This window comes from Myxine glutinosa, unplaced genomic scaffold, assembly GCF_964187855.1.
Source record: "Myxine glutinosa unplaced genomic scaffold, kmMyxGlut1.1 SCAFFOLD_1447, whole genome shotgun sequence".
In the NCBI taxonomy this organism is placed as follows: domain Eukaryota; kingdom Metazoa; phylum Chordata; class Myxini; order Myxiniformes; family Myxinidae; genus Myxine; species Myxine glutinosa.
Window position 1 is genome coordinate 31,203 of NW_027617542.1, and position 14,760 is coordinate 45,962.

Here is a 14,760-nt window from a genome sequence, read left to right on the forward strand (position 1 = left end):
GAAGAGGGAGACAGATAAGAGAGTTCGGTCTTGAGAACGGAGAGATATTGTTTCCTGGCTCTCCTGAGGGTGGACACACACTTGTTTCGGGCTTTGTGAAAGGAAATGAGATTTCCTTCCGTTGGATTTGCTTTCCAGGAGACGAAGGCAAGTTGTTTCTGGGCAACAGCCTCACCACAAGATTCCGTGTACCATGGACGGGAGGAAGGGTATGACAACTGAAGATGAGATGGGATAAATCTGTGCATGAGAGAGAGCAATTTACTTTGGAAGAATTCCCAGGATGAGTTGATGTCAGAGGTGGTAGAGATGGGAGACCAGTACAGATGATTGATGGCTGCTTGAAGACCGTGCCAGTTGGCCTGAGTGAAATGCCAGACTCGTCGACGCTGAGCAGGCTCCCTGAGGATGGTCAGAGAGATGTCCACTTTAACAAGGACATGATCAGATGATCCGATCGGAGCAGAAGAAGAGCAGCAGACATTTTCAGGGAAGTTAGTCATAACCAAGTCCAGAAGAGAAGATGTTCCGTTGACTGAGATCCGGGTCGGGAAATTGACAGATTGTGTCAGTCCCAGTGAGTCGCAGAAGTCCTTTGCTGAGGAGCCATGGCTGGTGAGAGAGGTACCCACACCCAGCCAACTGGCATGATGACAGTTGAAATCACCACATATGAGGAAGAGAGAGTTGGGATGAGTAGATAGAAGTTGGTCCATATCATCAGACAGCGAGATGTAGATGGAGTCATCACTGTTTGGTGGACGGTACAACACACATATGAACAAGAGGTGGGAGCGAAGGGGAAGCCGTAGCCAGAGGTATTCCTGGGGGTGAGGTGGAGAGAGTGCAGTGCAGGGCGAGTGAGGAAGAGAGTTTTTGATAAAGATAGCAACCCCGCCTCCAGGACGAGGCTCAGGTCTATCATACCGGAGGAGGGAGTAGCCCGGGAGAGATACTATGGAATCAGAGACATCATAAAGGAGGAAAGTTTCTGTTAAGCAGATCACGTCTGGTTTGACAGAAGCAACCTGTATGGAGAGATCAGTTAAGTTTGAACGAAGGCCCCGGATGTTTGAGGTCCATACCGTTAATGAAGAGGAAGGGGGAGCATCAGATACAGAACAGGGGGGAGGAGGGGTAGGGTAAGATGTGGAAGAGGTGGAAGAGGTAGGGAGAGCTGTTGAAGGTGTGTCAGAGATTTCAGAATAGCTCGGAGAAAGGGAAGGATGGGGCGGACAAAAGGTTTGATGGTGATTGGGTGAGCCACAATGAGGTGTTCTTTGAGGAGGGGGAAGAGCGAGGCAGAAGGTTGGGGGAGATGGAGGTGAGAGTTTGAAGGGGGAAGAAGCGGGGAGGACGCTTTGAGGAGGGGGAGTGAGCGGGGGGAAATTGAGAAGCAATGAGGGTGGGGAGATTTGAAGGGGAGGGGTGAGGGGGGAGTTTGGGAGGGAAGAGACAAGGGGAGGGATTTGAAAGGGATGGGATATGGGGGAGATTTGGAGGGGAGGGGTGAGGCAGGAGTCTAGGAGGGGAGGGGCGAGGGGGCGTCTTGGCGGGGAGGGGTGAGGGAGTAGTTTAGGAGGGAGGGGGCAAGGGGGGAGATTTGAAAGGGATGGGTGATGGGGAAGATTTGGAGGGGAGGGGTGATGGGGAAGATTTGGAGGGGAGGGGTTATGGGGAAGATTTGGAGGGGAGGGGTGAGATTGGATTTTTGAAAGTGTACGATTTATGGGAAACGAACATTTATTGCAAAATGAGTTTCTTGTGACCTTCGAGTTAAAAATACGTTTAAGGACGCTGGATGGAGGATGGAGTGCAGGAGAGTTTAGGGAATGTAGAACAAAGGCACTATAGGAGATGGATATTTTTTTTGGGATGAATTGATTTGGTGAGCAAGTCGAAAGCAGCCTTTTAAAGAAGAAGAAGAAAAAGGTGTTATAAAATATGACGGAATACATAACTTGAGGGGAAAGTGTAAACATTGAAGGTTAATGAGTGAAAACTATCTGGGGAAATGGGGGAGAAACACGTGGTCGAAGAACGAACGAACGAATAAGAATGAATAAACGAATGAGAACAGAGAAGGAAATGTTTTTTTTTTTTTTTTTTTTTTTTTTTTTGAGTTGAGATTTACACAAGGAAGTAGGCTATGGGTGAAAAGACTGGGAATACAGAGAACGAAAGTTATTGGATCACAAACGACGGACCACTGAGAGAAAAACAAAGCCTCAAGGTTGTACAGTGCACACTGTACAAGGCCTTGCTCGCGACACGGCAAACAGACGATCAATTTATGAAAGATAAACACCGAGAAACAACCAAAGTTGCACACAATAACTTCACACACCGAATGATAAATACAGTCTTCAGTGTCTTCGGGGTCTTCATGGTATTTTGGGTGTTTGGGGCCCATTGAGTCTTCATGGTATTTTGTGTCCTTGGGGTCTTCTGGGTCCTTGGTGTATTTTGGATCCTCTAGATCATTTTGGTCCTCTGGATTGTTTGGGTCTTTTGAATCCTTGGGGTATTTTGGGTCTTCCGGGTATTTTGGGCGTTTGTGTTCCATTGGGTCTTTTGGGTGTTTTGGGTGTTTGGGGTCCATTAGGTCTTCAGGGTCTTTTTGTTCTTTTGGGTCTTTGGGGTATTTTGGATCTTCAGAGTCCTTGGGGGTCTTCTCAGTCCTTGGGGTCTTTTGTGTCTTCCGGATATTTTGGGTGTTTGTGGTACATTGGGTCTTCAGGGTCTTTTGGGTCTTTGGGATATTTTGGGTCTTTGGGATATTTTGGGTCTTTGGTGTCCATTGGGTCTTCAGGGTCTTTTCAGTATTTTGTATCTTTGATGTCCTTTGGTTCTTGAACAGTCTTCAGGGTGTTTTGGTTCTTCGGGGTCTTTTGGGTCTTTGGGGGTCCATTGGGTCTTCAGGGTCTTTTCAGTCTTTTGGGTATTTGGGGTATTTTGGGCCTTCGGAGTATTTTGGGCCTTCGGGGTATTTTTGGTCTTCAGAGTCCTTGGGGTCTTCTGGGTCCTTGCGGTCTTCTGGGTCGTCATGGTCTTTTGTGTCTTAAACAGTCTACAAGGTATTTTGGGTGTTTGGAGTCTATTGTGTCTTTGGGGTCTTCTGGATCCTCGGGGTATTTTGGGTCCTTGTGGTCTTCTGGGTCATCATTATCTTTTGTGTCTTTAACAGTCTACAGGGTATTTTGGGTGTTTGGAGTCCATTGGGTCTTCAGGGTCTTCTGGGTCCTTGGGGTCTTTTGGGTCCTCAGAGTCTTTTAGGTCTTTTAACCAGTTGACACAGTCATGTTCAAAGATTTCCCCTTAAAACCCCCCACTAAAATCCCTCCTAAAGCACGACTCAAAGCCTTTAAGACCTATCTTTATGAAGGGGGACAGACACACAAACACACACAACACACACACACACACACACACACACACACACACACACACACACACACACACACACACACACACACACACACACACACACACACACTGTGCTTTATATGGTAGATATATTTTCGCCATATCTCGTGGGATTGTGTCTGTGAGTTGGACAGGTGACGTTGATGGGCCATGAGCTGCACATGGACATGTCTTTTCCGCATATCTCGTGGGATTTTGAGTTGGACAGGCGACTGTGACAGTTGGACAGGGGAAGGGGGTTTGAAGGCTTGAAACGGGGAGGGGATTGGCATTCTCAAACAGGGCTTCAACCCATGGCTTTATAAAAGGTCTTTGTCCGAGGACATTTTTACCCTGCGCTCGCGAAGCGAAAAGCATGGTTTGGTTTTCGGCTGCGAACGTGTGTATGTTTGGCGTACATGTCTGCATTTTAAAAATACATTTTCTCTGCAACTGTCGGTCTGATGGACACTAAATTTTCACCATAGGATCACCTCCTTCTGTAGAATATTGTAATGATAATTATGATGTAATAGGTCATGTGGTACAGGCGCCAACTTGGAAAAACTGAAAACAGTTACGCCTCTATATCTCCAAAACCGCTCCATGGAAAAAATTGAAGCGTGACTCATTGTTAAGAACTTCACATGGGGAATAAGTGTTGTTAACGATGAGTGTTGTAATTATGATGTCATAATTTGACATATTTGTACTCGAACTTGTCAACCCTTGAAATGCACACTTTGGCCAACAAACCTATGATGTCATAATCACAAACTGGTCAAACACGTGGAACATGTCTTTCGATCTTGACAAATCTCACACTCTCACTTTGTCTCTCCGAAAATACCGTCTGGAAAACCCTCCCATCTACTTTCTCAACAATCTTCTTGAAGAAGTTCTGTCACTCAAGCTTTTGGGTCTCACTATCTGCCATGATCTTTCCTGGGAAAACCACATTTCCAAGCTGGCCTCCAAAGCCAGTCGCTGAGTGGTCATCCTCCATATAAGAAGTCCTTCCTTGGCACACCTGAGCTCCTCACCACATACAAGGCTTTCATCCGCAGCTCAATGGAATACTGCTCTCCCTCTGGGCTGGTGCTCCTGCCTCACACTCAGCTCGGCTTCACGCTGTTAAAACCAAAGCGCTTTTTTATCCAGGTCTGCGGAGGGTGAAGATGCTGCTGCCTGCCGATCTGAGGGTTGAGATATGGAGCGGCAGAGAGTGGAGTCATCAGTAAAAAGATAGAGAGGATTTTCCAGAGTTTCGGAGAGATAATAATTATTGATGAAGATTAGAAAAAGCACAGGGCCCAGAACACTGCCTTGAGGAAGTCCAGCAGGGGCAGGAAGAGGAGTTGAGAGAATTCCATTTAGAGCCACGCATTGACTATGACAGGAGAGGGAGTCAGCGAGCCATGCCTGGAGATTTCCATGGATAAATATATTTTTAATACAAGCTTTACAGGCTTGACCCATGTAACACATGAGATACCCCAGAGGCAGACAATGCTTACCTACTCTGCAAGATGTACATTGTGGCAAATTTGGACAACCATACTTTTGTCTGCAAACATTAACCAATAAATTTGGCAACCGAACATGAGGATTGTTCGATTCATTAATGCATCATTAATCACCTCTCCTGATTAATCACCTCAACTCTCCTGATTCACTTCTCCTGATTCATTAAACCGTCAGATTAATTAATTGTATCAAAACATCGGTGACCTGATCACACAATCAAATCGGTGACTTTTACTCACATAGATCACATAAATCATGTAAGTTTAAATTCCGTTTACAATTTAATAAAACTGCATAGTGAAATAGAACAGCATTTGTGTATTGCCTCACTGATTTGGGAAACCAACTATTTTTGAGGTCAAGCAGTCAAAGGTCAACTCAAGGTCAAACTTCTAAAATCATTTTTCATCTGAAAAATCATCACTTTTCTTCCTGTTGACCCAAGCTTTGATCAATATCGCAATTTTTAATCTTCATGAAATGGACAATTTGCTGTATCAATGGAAAACTTTCACTGAATTCAACCACCAACTATTTTTGAGGTCAACATAGGCCAAAGATCACCATCTTTGCCAAATTTCTAAAATCCTCCATTTTCATCCGATTAACTTTAAATTTGAAGAGGACTTGCATATCTGGTCACTGAATTCAACCACCAAGTATATTTGAGGTCAACATAGGCCAAAAAAAAGGTCAACATGGGCCACATTTCTAAAATCCTAAATTGAAATCTGATTGACTTGAAACTTGAAGAGGACTTGCATATCTGGTCACTGAATTCAACCGCGTATTATATTTTAGGTAAACACAGGCCAAAAGGTCAACATAGGCCAAATTTCTAAAATCACCAATTTTCATTTGATTGACTTGAACTTCTCAGAGGATTTATATATATGGTCACTGAATTCAACGACCATCTATTTTTGAGGTCAACATAGGCCAAAAGGTCAACATAGGCCACATTTCTAAAATCCTCAATTTTTATCCAATCGACTTGAAATTTGAAGAGGACTTGCATATCTGGTCACTGAAATCAACCATCAAGTATTCTTGAGGTCAACATAGGCCAAAAGGTCAAAATAGGCCAAAAGGTCAACATAGGCCAAATTTCTAAAATCACCAATTTTCATCCGATTGACATGAAAATTGAGCAGCATTTGCACACCGAGTCACTAAATAGGGAAACTAACTGGTTTTGAGGTCAAAAGGTCAAAGGTCAACTCTATGTCAACCTTCCAAAATCATCGTTTTTCTTTTGAAAAATCGTCAATTTTCATTCTGTTGACCCGAGCTTTGATCAAGATTGTAAATTTTATTCTTCATGAAATGTACAATTTGCTGTATCAATGGAAAACTTTGGGGGCGGGGGGGAGGGGGGACTTTGCAAGTATCGTGCTACGCATGACGTCCTCTTGTTTGTCTGTCTTTGTTTGTTTGTCACCGGCCTACAGGTCACAATTTTCAACCGATCTTCACGAAACTTCACCAATTGGTGGAATTGGTCAAATGCAAGAAGCCTATTGTTTTGGGGTCAAAAGGTCAAAAGGTCAACATGGGCCAAAAGGTCAACATAGGCCAAATTTTTCTAAAATCCTCAATTTTCATCCGATTGACTTGAAATTTGAAGAGGACTTGCATATCTGGTCAATGAATAGTCGTGGTGAAGGAGACAAAGGGAGAGAAGTTGTCTCTGTAAATAACAGCCACGCCCCCACCCCGAGAGGAGCGAGGAAATGACTGCAGGGTGTATCGAAGTGGGGTGAGATCAGCACATCTCGCTTCGTCGCCACTGGGTCAGAGCCAAGTTTCGGTCAGAAAAGCACGTCGATATCGTTATCTTGAATAAAAGAGGTAATTTCGGTTCGCTTTTCAGGACTACTTACAGACTGAGCATTGAATAAGGCGAGAGACACGTCAGAACGGTGTTGTTCTACAGCAGGGGAGGCGAACCCGCAGCTCGCGAGCCGCATGCGGCTCTTAGCCAGCTCTTGTGCGGCTCACGAAGGGCTGCTCTATCGGTGCATGTTTTTACATTTTAAAATGTATTTCTATAATAAAATCAAAATGCATTTGAATATTTGACTATACTGCCAATAAATTTGACAATATTTTAAAAATAAAAGATAATTTTGTGGTAATATGTTTGACAGAAATCTCCCACTAGTCATGCATGAGCCCAAACATGAAACACACTTTCGCGCGTAGAAACACACTTGCGCACGCAGACCCGGAAGTTTGTTAGCTAGGCTAGCACTAGCCCAGCGGCAGTGACCGAATCGCCATGGCAGATCACTCAGTTTTTTCGGAAATTAACGAAGCACTCAGAGACGGTCACATTCGTATCATATCAGTTGGCATGGAACATTGCTCGAACTAAAAAGCCATACAGTGAAGGGGAATTCGTAAAAACGTGTCTCAGAGATGTTATTGCCATCCTCACTCCTGAAAATGACAGTTTGAAGCGTTCTGTGTCAGACCTGCAGCTGTCACGGCACACCGTTGAACAGAGAATATCAGATATTAACAACTCCATTTAAACACAGTTGCATACGGATCTTGAAAAATGTCGGTATTTCAGCATTGTTTTGGATGAGTCTTGCGACATTCAAGATAAGCCACAGTTGGCAATATTTGTACGGTCTGTGTCAGAAGACTGCACAATTAAGGAAGAGCTGCTTGACATTGTGCCGTTAAAAGATAGGACCCGCGGCATCGACCTGAAAGAGACACCCACGAATTTTGTTGAGAAGGCAAATTTGCAATTACCAAAACTAACAGCAATATCCACAGACGGTGCACCAGCTATGTTGGGATCTGCAAATGGCCTTGCAGGGCTGTGTAAAGCTGACGATCGTTTCCCTGATTTTCGGACATTTCATTGCATCATCCATCAAGAGAACCTGGTGTCTAAGAAGCTGAACTTGGACCATGTCATGAAACCTGTGCTAGAAATTGTGAATTTTTTTCGCACTCATGCTCTCAAGCACAGACAGTTCAAAAACCTCATAGCTGAACTGGATGAAGACCTTTCCAATGATCTGCTTCTCCACTGCACTGTGAGATGGCTTTCAAGAGGTAACATGCTTTCCTGTTTTTTTTGAACTTTTGGACCCAGTGAAGCTGTTTCTGGCAGAGAAACATAAGGACTATCCTGAGCTACATGACCCCCAGTGGATGTCAGATTTGGGGTTTCTGGTCGACATGCTGCATCATCTGAATAAACTGAATCTAGATCTGCAAGGGAAGTTAAAAATGCTGCCTGACCTGGTGCAAAGTGTTTTCACATTTGTGAACAAACTCAAGCTCTTCTAGACCCATCTTCAAAAGGGAGAGCTCACACATTTTCCCTCCGAGTTGAAGGCAAATGGAGAAGCAGCTGAGGTTACAAAAAGGAGCATTGCACATTATGCAACACTGGTTGAAAATCTGCAGCAGAGTTTTGAGGACAGATTCTGCAACCTGAAGAAACAACGGCCACAGATCACATTCCTCATCAACCCTTTCACTGCTGAATCGGATTGTTTAAAAGCCCCCTTAGTGACAGATGAAGCAGCATCCCAGTTGGAGATGATTGAACTTTCTGAGGATGACAGACTTAAATATGTCTTGAGAGAAGGAACCATAGGCACAGAGTTTTGGAAAATTGTGCCCACAGACAGATACCCCAGTGTCAAACAGGCTGCACTCAAACTAATGTCAATGTTTGGATCAACTTACGTCTGCGAATCAGTTTTTTCTCCACTGAAACAAGTGAAGTCAAGACATCGCTCTGTTCTTACGGACACACATGTGAAAGAGTTGCTCCGAGTGGCCACAACTGAGTACAAGCCAGACCTGAAAATGATTGTGGAAAACAAAGACTGCCAGGTGTCCCACTGAGGAAATAAACGACCTATGAAAACTGTTAAGCTATGTATTATGATAATTATGACATACCCATTATACATATAATTATTTATTATGTCATTAGGCCTATAAGTTGCTGTTGTAGTGAGAGCATGCAGGTGTTTTGCGGCTCTTTGCAATGGTGTGAGGGTTTTTTTTGGCTCTTTATGCTGGACTGGTTAGCCACCCCTGCTCTACAGGGATAGATGAGGTTATTGGAAGTTGATAGGGGACACTTTTTCGCAGGAATTATTAAAATGTGGGCCGGGCCGTCGCTGGTCGGGAAGAGAAATCACAATCGGTATTTTTCTCTGCTTTCTCCTCCCGCCTCGCTTTTTGCGTTTTCTCGGGAGACCAACGCCGATTTCAAGTTCTCTAAGGCCTGAGACGAGTCCAAGAGTCAATCGAGTGATGTTGTTTAAAGGCAAAAGTTTTTGCCGAGTGTAGCGAATAGGCCTCGGGACAGAGGAGTTAGAGCGGATGGTCGAGCTCGGTACATGCAGCGGTGCGTGCAGAGGTGGGGCGAGCAGTGGGACGAGCAGTGGGACGAGCGATTGGGCGAGACGGGGAAAAGAACTGTCTTGTTGAGAGGCGCACACCGGGGCTGTGTGAGGCGCAGTGAAAAAACATGGCGGGTACTCACAGTTCGAAATTGTCAACTTGGTGGCGAGTAAAATCCAAAGTACTGCAAATCTCACGTGCAGACACGACGCCAGAAGCAAGGAAACGAAACAGGGATCCATCACAGTCATTCACACAAAGCACAACACGACAGCACATGCTAAATCCAACGGAATCAATCAAATACACAGGACGACAGACTCAGCTCAGCCTGCTAGGCGAGTGACCCTGAAGTGGATAAGGTTATGTGACCCGAGTGAACCGTGAATTTTCATCCGATTGACTTGAAATTTGAAGAGGACTTGCATATGTGGTCACTGAATTCAACCACCAAGTATTTTTGAGGTCACCGTAGGTCAAAAGGTCAACATAGGCCACATTTCTAAAATTTTCAATTTTCATCCAATTGACTTCAAATTTGAAGAGGACTTGCATATCTGGTCACTGAATTCAACCACAAATTATGTTTTCGGTAAACATAGCCCAAAAGGTCAACATAGGCCGGATTTCTAAAATCACCAATTTTCATTTGATTGACTTGAAATTTTAAGAGGATTTTTACATATATGGGCACCAACTATTTTTGAGGTCAACATGGGCCAAAAGGTCAACATAGGCCAAGTTTTTTAAATCCTCAATTTTCATCCGATTGACTTGGAAATTGAACAGCATTTGCACATTGAATCACTAAATAGGGAAACGAACTATTTTTGAGGTCAAAAGGTCAACTCAAGGTCAACCTTCCAAAATCATCATTTTTCACCTGAAAAATCGTCACTTTCCTTCCTATTGACCCAAGCTTTGATCAAGATTGTCAATTTTAATCTTGATGAAATGGACAATTTGCTGTATCAATGGAGTTATTTTTTCTTGGGGGGGGGGGGCGGATTTTGCAAGTATCGTGCTCTGCATGGCGTCTTCTTCTTTATTTGTTGGGGTGTTTGTTACTTGCCGGAAAATATTCCGGCGAGTATGTTGGTTGGTTGGTTTGTCTGTTTTTGTGCAGTACTACGTCTACACCGTAGCACATAGAATCGCCAAACTTTACACACATATTTGTCTTGCCCTGGAATAGACTGTGCCCAATTTTTAACTCTCTTGGCCCAAGACCTCCATTATGACGACATAATTTGATAATTCGACAAGTACAAAACCTCATCCAATCAAGATGCAATTTCTTGAGCGACATGACGACATAAACTGGTGGAGTAAAAAAAAAGAATGATGGCGTCATCGGTCACATGGTTCAGCCACTATCTTGGAAAAACTTTGCACCTCTATATCTCCGAAAGTGCTGAATAGAAAAAATTGAGACATGGCTCATTGTAAACAACTCTCCATGGGGAATAAAATATGTTAATGATAATGTCAATGGTTCCTCCATTATGCCGTCATAATTCAACAAGTACAAAACTTCATCTGATCAAGATGCAATTTATTGAACGCCATGTTGGCATAAACTGGTGGAGAAAAAAAATGATGATGTCATCGGTCACGTAGTTCGGCCGCCATCTTTGAAAAACGGAAAAACTTTGCAGCTCTATATCTCCGAATGTGCTGAATAGAAAAAATTGAGACATGGCTCATTGTAAAGAACTCTCCATTGGGAATAACATATGTTAATGATGATGTCATAGGTGCCTCCATTATGACATCATAATTCGACAAGTACAAAACTTCATCCGATCAAGATGAAATTTCTTGAGCATCATCAAGGAATAAATTAGTTTAGAAAACAAATAATGATGACGTCATCGGTCACGTGGTTCGGCCGCCATATTTGTCCAAAATGGCCCATAAAAAAGTACATTCCGGCAAGTTCTCGGTCTCTGACCAATTTTTCATATGTCTGTTTGTCTGTTTGTCTGTCTGTGCGCAGTACTACATCTACACCGTAGCACATAGAATCACCAAACTTTACACACATATTTTTCTTGCCCTGTAATAGGCTGTGCCCAATTTTTAACTCTCTCGGCTCAAGGCCTCCATTATGACATCATAATTCGATAATTCGACAAGTACAAAACTTCATCCGATCAAGGTGCAATTTCTTGAGCGCCATGTCAGCATAAACTGGTGGAGAAAAAAACAATGAAGACATCAACGGTCACGTGGTTCGGCCGCAATCTTGGAAAAACCGAAAAACTTTGCACCTCTATATCTCCAAAAGTGCTGAATAGAAAAAATTGAGACATGGCTCATTGTAAAGAACTCTCCATGGGGAATAAAATATGTTAATGATGATGTCATAGGTGCCTCCATTATGACATCATAATTCGACATGTACAAAACTTCATCCGATGAAGATGAAATTTATTGAGCATCATCAAGGAATAAATTAGTTAGAAAACAAATAATGACGTCATCGGTCACGTGGTTTGGCCGCCATATTTGTCGAAAATGGCCGATAAAAAGTACATTCCGGCAAGTCCTCGTTTTCTGACCGATTTTTCATTTGTTTGTTTGTGTGTGTGGTTGGATGGATGGGTGGCTGGTTGGTTGGGTGGGTTGGTGGGTGGGTGGTTGCGTGGGTCGGTGGGTGGGTGGGTAGTTGGTTGGGTGGATGGATGGATCAGTTGCGTGGGTGGGTGGGTTTGGGTGGTTGGTTGGGTGTTTGGGTGGGTCGGTTTATGGGGGGGGGGGTGGGTGGTTTTTAGTTGGTTGGGTGGTTGAGTGGGTCGGTTGGGTGGGCGGCTGGGTGGTTGGGTGGGTTTGGGTGGTTGGTTGGTTGGGTGGTTGGGTGGGTCGGTTGGGTGAGTGGGTGGGTGGGTGGTTTTTTGGGTTGGTGGGTGGGTGTTTGGTTGGGTGGGTGAGTGGGTGGGCTTGGTTTGGGTGGTTGGGTGAGTGGGTGGTTGATTTTGTATTAATTTGTTTATTATTATTTTTAAATTAAGGTTTGACTTATAAATGAAGTTGCAATGAATTAAATTACAAATTACTGTTTACAAATATCTCGAGTAATGTGTAATTTGAATAGTAGGTTATAAAATATATTAAAATTAACTTTGCATTAATTATGCCTGAGAGGCCAACTCAAACTCAAGAGTCCACATGCTTGATTGGGCTCCTTTGACCAACATTAGTGCGATTTCATAATTTTTCATAAAATAACCCAACACAATTCCCTTCTGGTTCATGTTCTCATTTATATAAGGGAATGAAATAGCGCAAGAAAACATGTGAACAAGAAAGGACTAAGGTAAGTGAAAATGCAACCATATTGTCTTGCTTCGACAATATGTTTTTGTTTTCACCCATGTCTGGTTCTCTATTTGTCTGTTAAGTAGTGGATGGATTCGGACAAAATTTGGCAGAGATGTAGCATATGTGACAAGGACGAAATGATTACATTTTGTGGAAGATCCAGATGTGGATCTGAGAATTTTTCAAGTGATTCTTCACCATTGAGAGATCGGGCAAAAAACGATATATAGCACGGTATTTTAAAATGTTATGGACGGATTTGGGCGAAACTTGGTGGACGGGTTGGGTGTGCGACAAGAAAGAATTGTTTCAATTTTTGGAAAGATCCGAATCGGGATCGGGATACGAAAATTTTTCATTTTTTAAATGGATTCTTCATCAGTGAGTGACAAGAATAATATGCAGCACGATATCTCAAAAAGTTGTGGATGACTTATTACAAAACTTGGTGGATGAGTTTGGTAAGTGACAAGAACAAAACGATTAGATTTTGGTTCAGGTCCGAATCCAGATCCGACCTGTTGGTGGGATACAAAACGTAACGTGTTAAGTCTGGCGGAGGTATGCTCTCTACCAAGTAACGTTCGAGTTACTTCTGCCACCGAAGGTTGTGCTTTCAGCACTGTCTGTTTGTGTGTTTATTTGTGAACGAATATCTCATAAAATTGTGGACGGATTCGGATGAAATTTGGTGGAGATGTAGCGTCTGTTACAATGACGAAATGATTAGATTTTGTGGAAGATCCGGATGTGGATCTGAGAATTTTTTTCGTCATTCTTCACCATTGAGTGACAGGGCTAAAACTGATATATATCACCATAGCTCAAAAAGTTGTGGACAGATTCAGACGAAACGCGGTGGACAGGTGGGGTGTCTGGCACGGACTAATCGGTTCGATTTCGGTGAAAATCCGAATACGAATCCGGATACAATAATTATTTCATATTTTAAATGATTTTTCACCATTGAGTGACAGGACCAAAAACGTTATCTAGCACAATATTTCAAAAAGTTGTGGACAAATTATGATTAAAATGGTGGATGAGTTGGGTAACTGACAAGAACAAGCCGATTCGATTTTGGTTCATGTCAGGTCCTAATCCGACCTGTTAGTGGATACAAAACGTAAACTGGTAAAACGCCTGGCAAAGGTATGCTCTCTAACAAGGTAGGGGTAATTCATTTTGAAGTAAATTGATGTCTTCACATCTTTGTCCTGCATGTTGTTTATGCATAGGTTCTATTATGACAAGCTGGCATGATAGCCTAGAGGTCTGCAAACTCGCCTCGGAGATGTTTAGTCAGGGTTAGAATCTCGACCCAACTATAAAATGTCATCCTGGTGTTCATATGTACGGTGCGCAATCAATGAGTGTCGCTGTTTTGGATACTAAACTGGGTGCCTTGACTACCAGCATTAGTTGGTGTAATTTACAGATCGCATGGTGTCCTTAGTGAATAGAAGACAAACCTCGCTGCACCCTGGTCAAAGTACAAATTCATGCCATGACTGAATGTTGGAAGGGCAATGGCAAACCACTCAGCATATCTATTGCCAATAAACTGCTTTTGCAGGACCAACGCTCTTGAACGGGTAGATGGTACATCTCAGTCATTAACTCCGCCACCAAAGGTGGATGGAGGTTATGTTTTCACCCCTGTCTATCTATTTATCTGTCTGTCTGTGAACAAGATATCTCAAAAAGTCGTGGACGGATTCGGACGAAACTTGGTGGACCGGTTGGGTGTGTGACAAGACCCAATTGATTTGGTTTTGGTGAAGATATGCATACACATTCGGATACGATAATTATTTATTTTTTAAGTGATTCTTCATAATTGAGAGATCGGGTGAAATGCGACATATAACATGATATTTCAAAGTTGTGGACGAGTTATGACTAAACTTGGTGGACGAGTTGGTTTGGTGACGAGAACAAGCCGATTAGATTTTGGTTCAGGTCCGAATCCAGATCCGGCCATCAGTGGATACAAAACATAAACTCTTCAGCCTTGAGTGTCGGGCTAGTTTTGTCTGTGATCGTGAAATTAATCAAAAGAAAGTGCATTGGGAAGAATAAATAACAACCGGTTACTTGATTTTAAAAAGTAATCTC

At 43.1% G+C, this 14,760-nt stretch overlaps 1 protein-coding gene across 1 annotated transcript; it reads left to right on the top strand.

Moving 5' to 3' along the window:
* The first annotated feature begins 6,900 nt into the window (after window positions 1-6,900).
* Window positions 6,901-8,811, top strand: LOC137411986 (general transcription factor II-I repeat domain-containing protein 2A-like). The gene is made up of 6 exons (XM_078769151.1): window positions 6,901-6,950; window positions 7,083-7,095; window positions 7,284-7,423; window positions 7,511-8,007; window positions 8,048-8,199; window positions 8,260-8,811. Exons 1-6 carry the CDS (start codon window positions 6,901-6,903, stop codon window positions 8,809-8,811), a joined length of 1,404 nt encoding a protein of 467 aa, XP_078625277.1.
* Window positions 8,812-14,760: the final 5,949 nt, after the last annotated feature.

Excerpts from the sequence above, each read along its gene's own strand:
- LOC137411986 (XM_078769151.1), top strand. The coding sequence starts at position 6,901 with ATGCGGCTCTTAGCCAGCTCTTGTGCGGCTCACGAAGGGCTGCTCTAT. Across the intron at positions 7,424-7,510 it reads TCAGACCTGCAGCTGTCACG|CATTGTTTTGGATGAGTCTT; the intron begins GCACACCGTTGA and ends TCGGTATTTCAG. Across the intron at positions 8,008-8,047 it reads TGTGAGATGGCTTTCAAGAG|TGAAGCTGTTTCTGGCAGAG; the intron begins GTAACATGCTTT and ends TTTTGGACCCAG.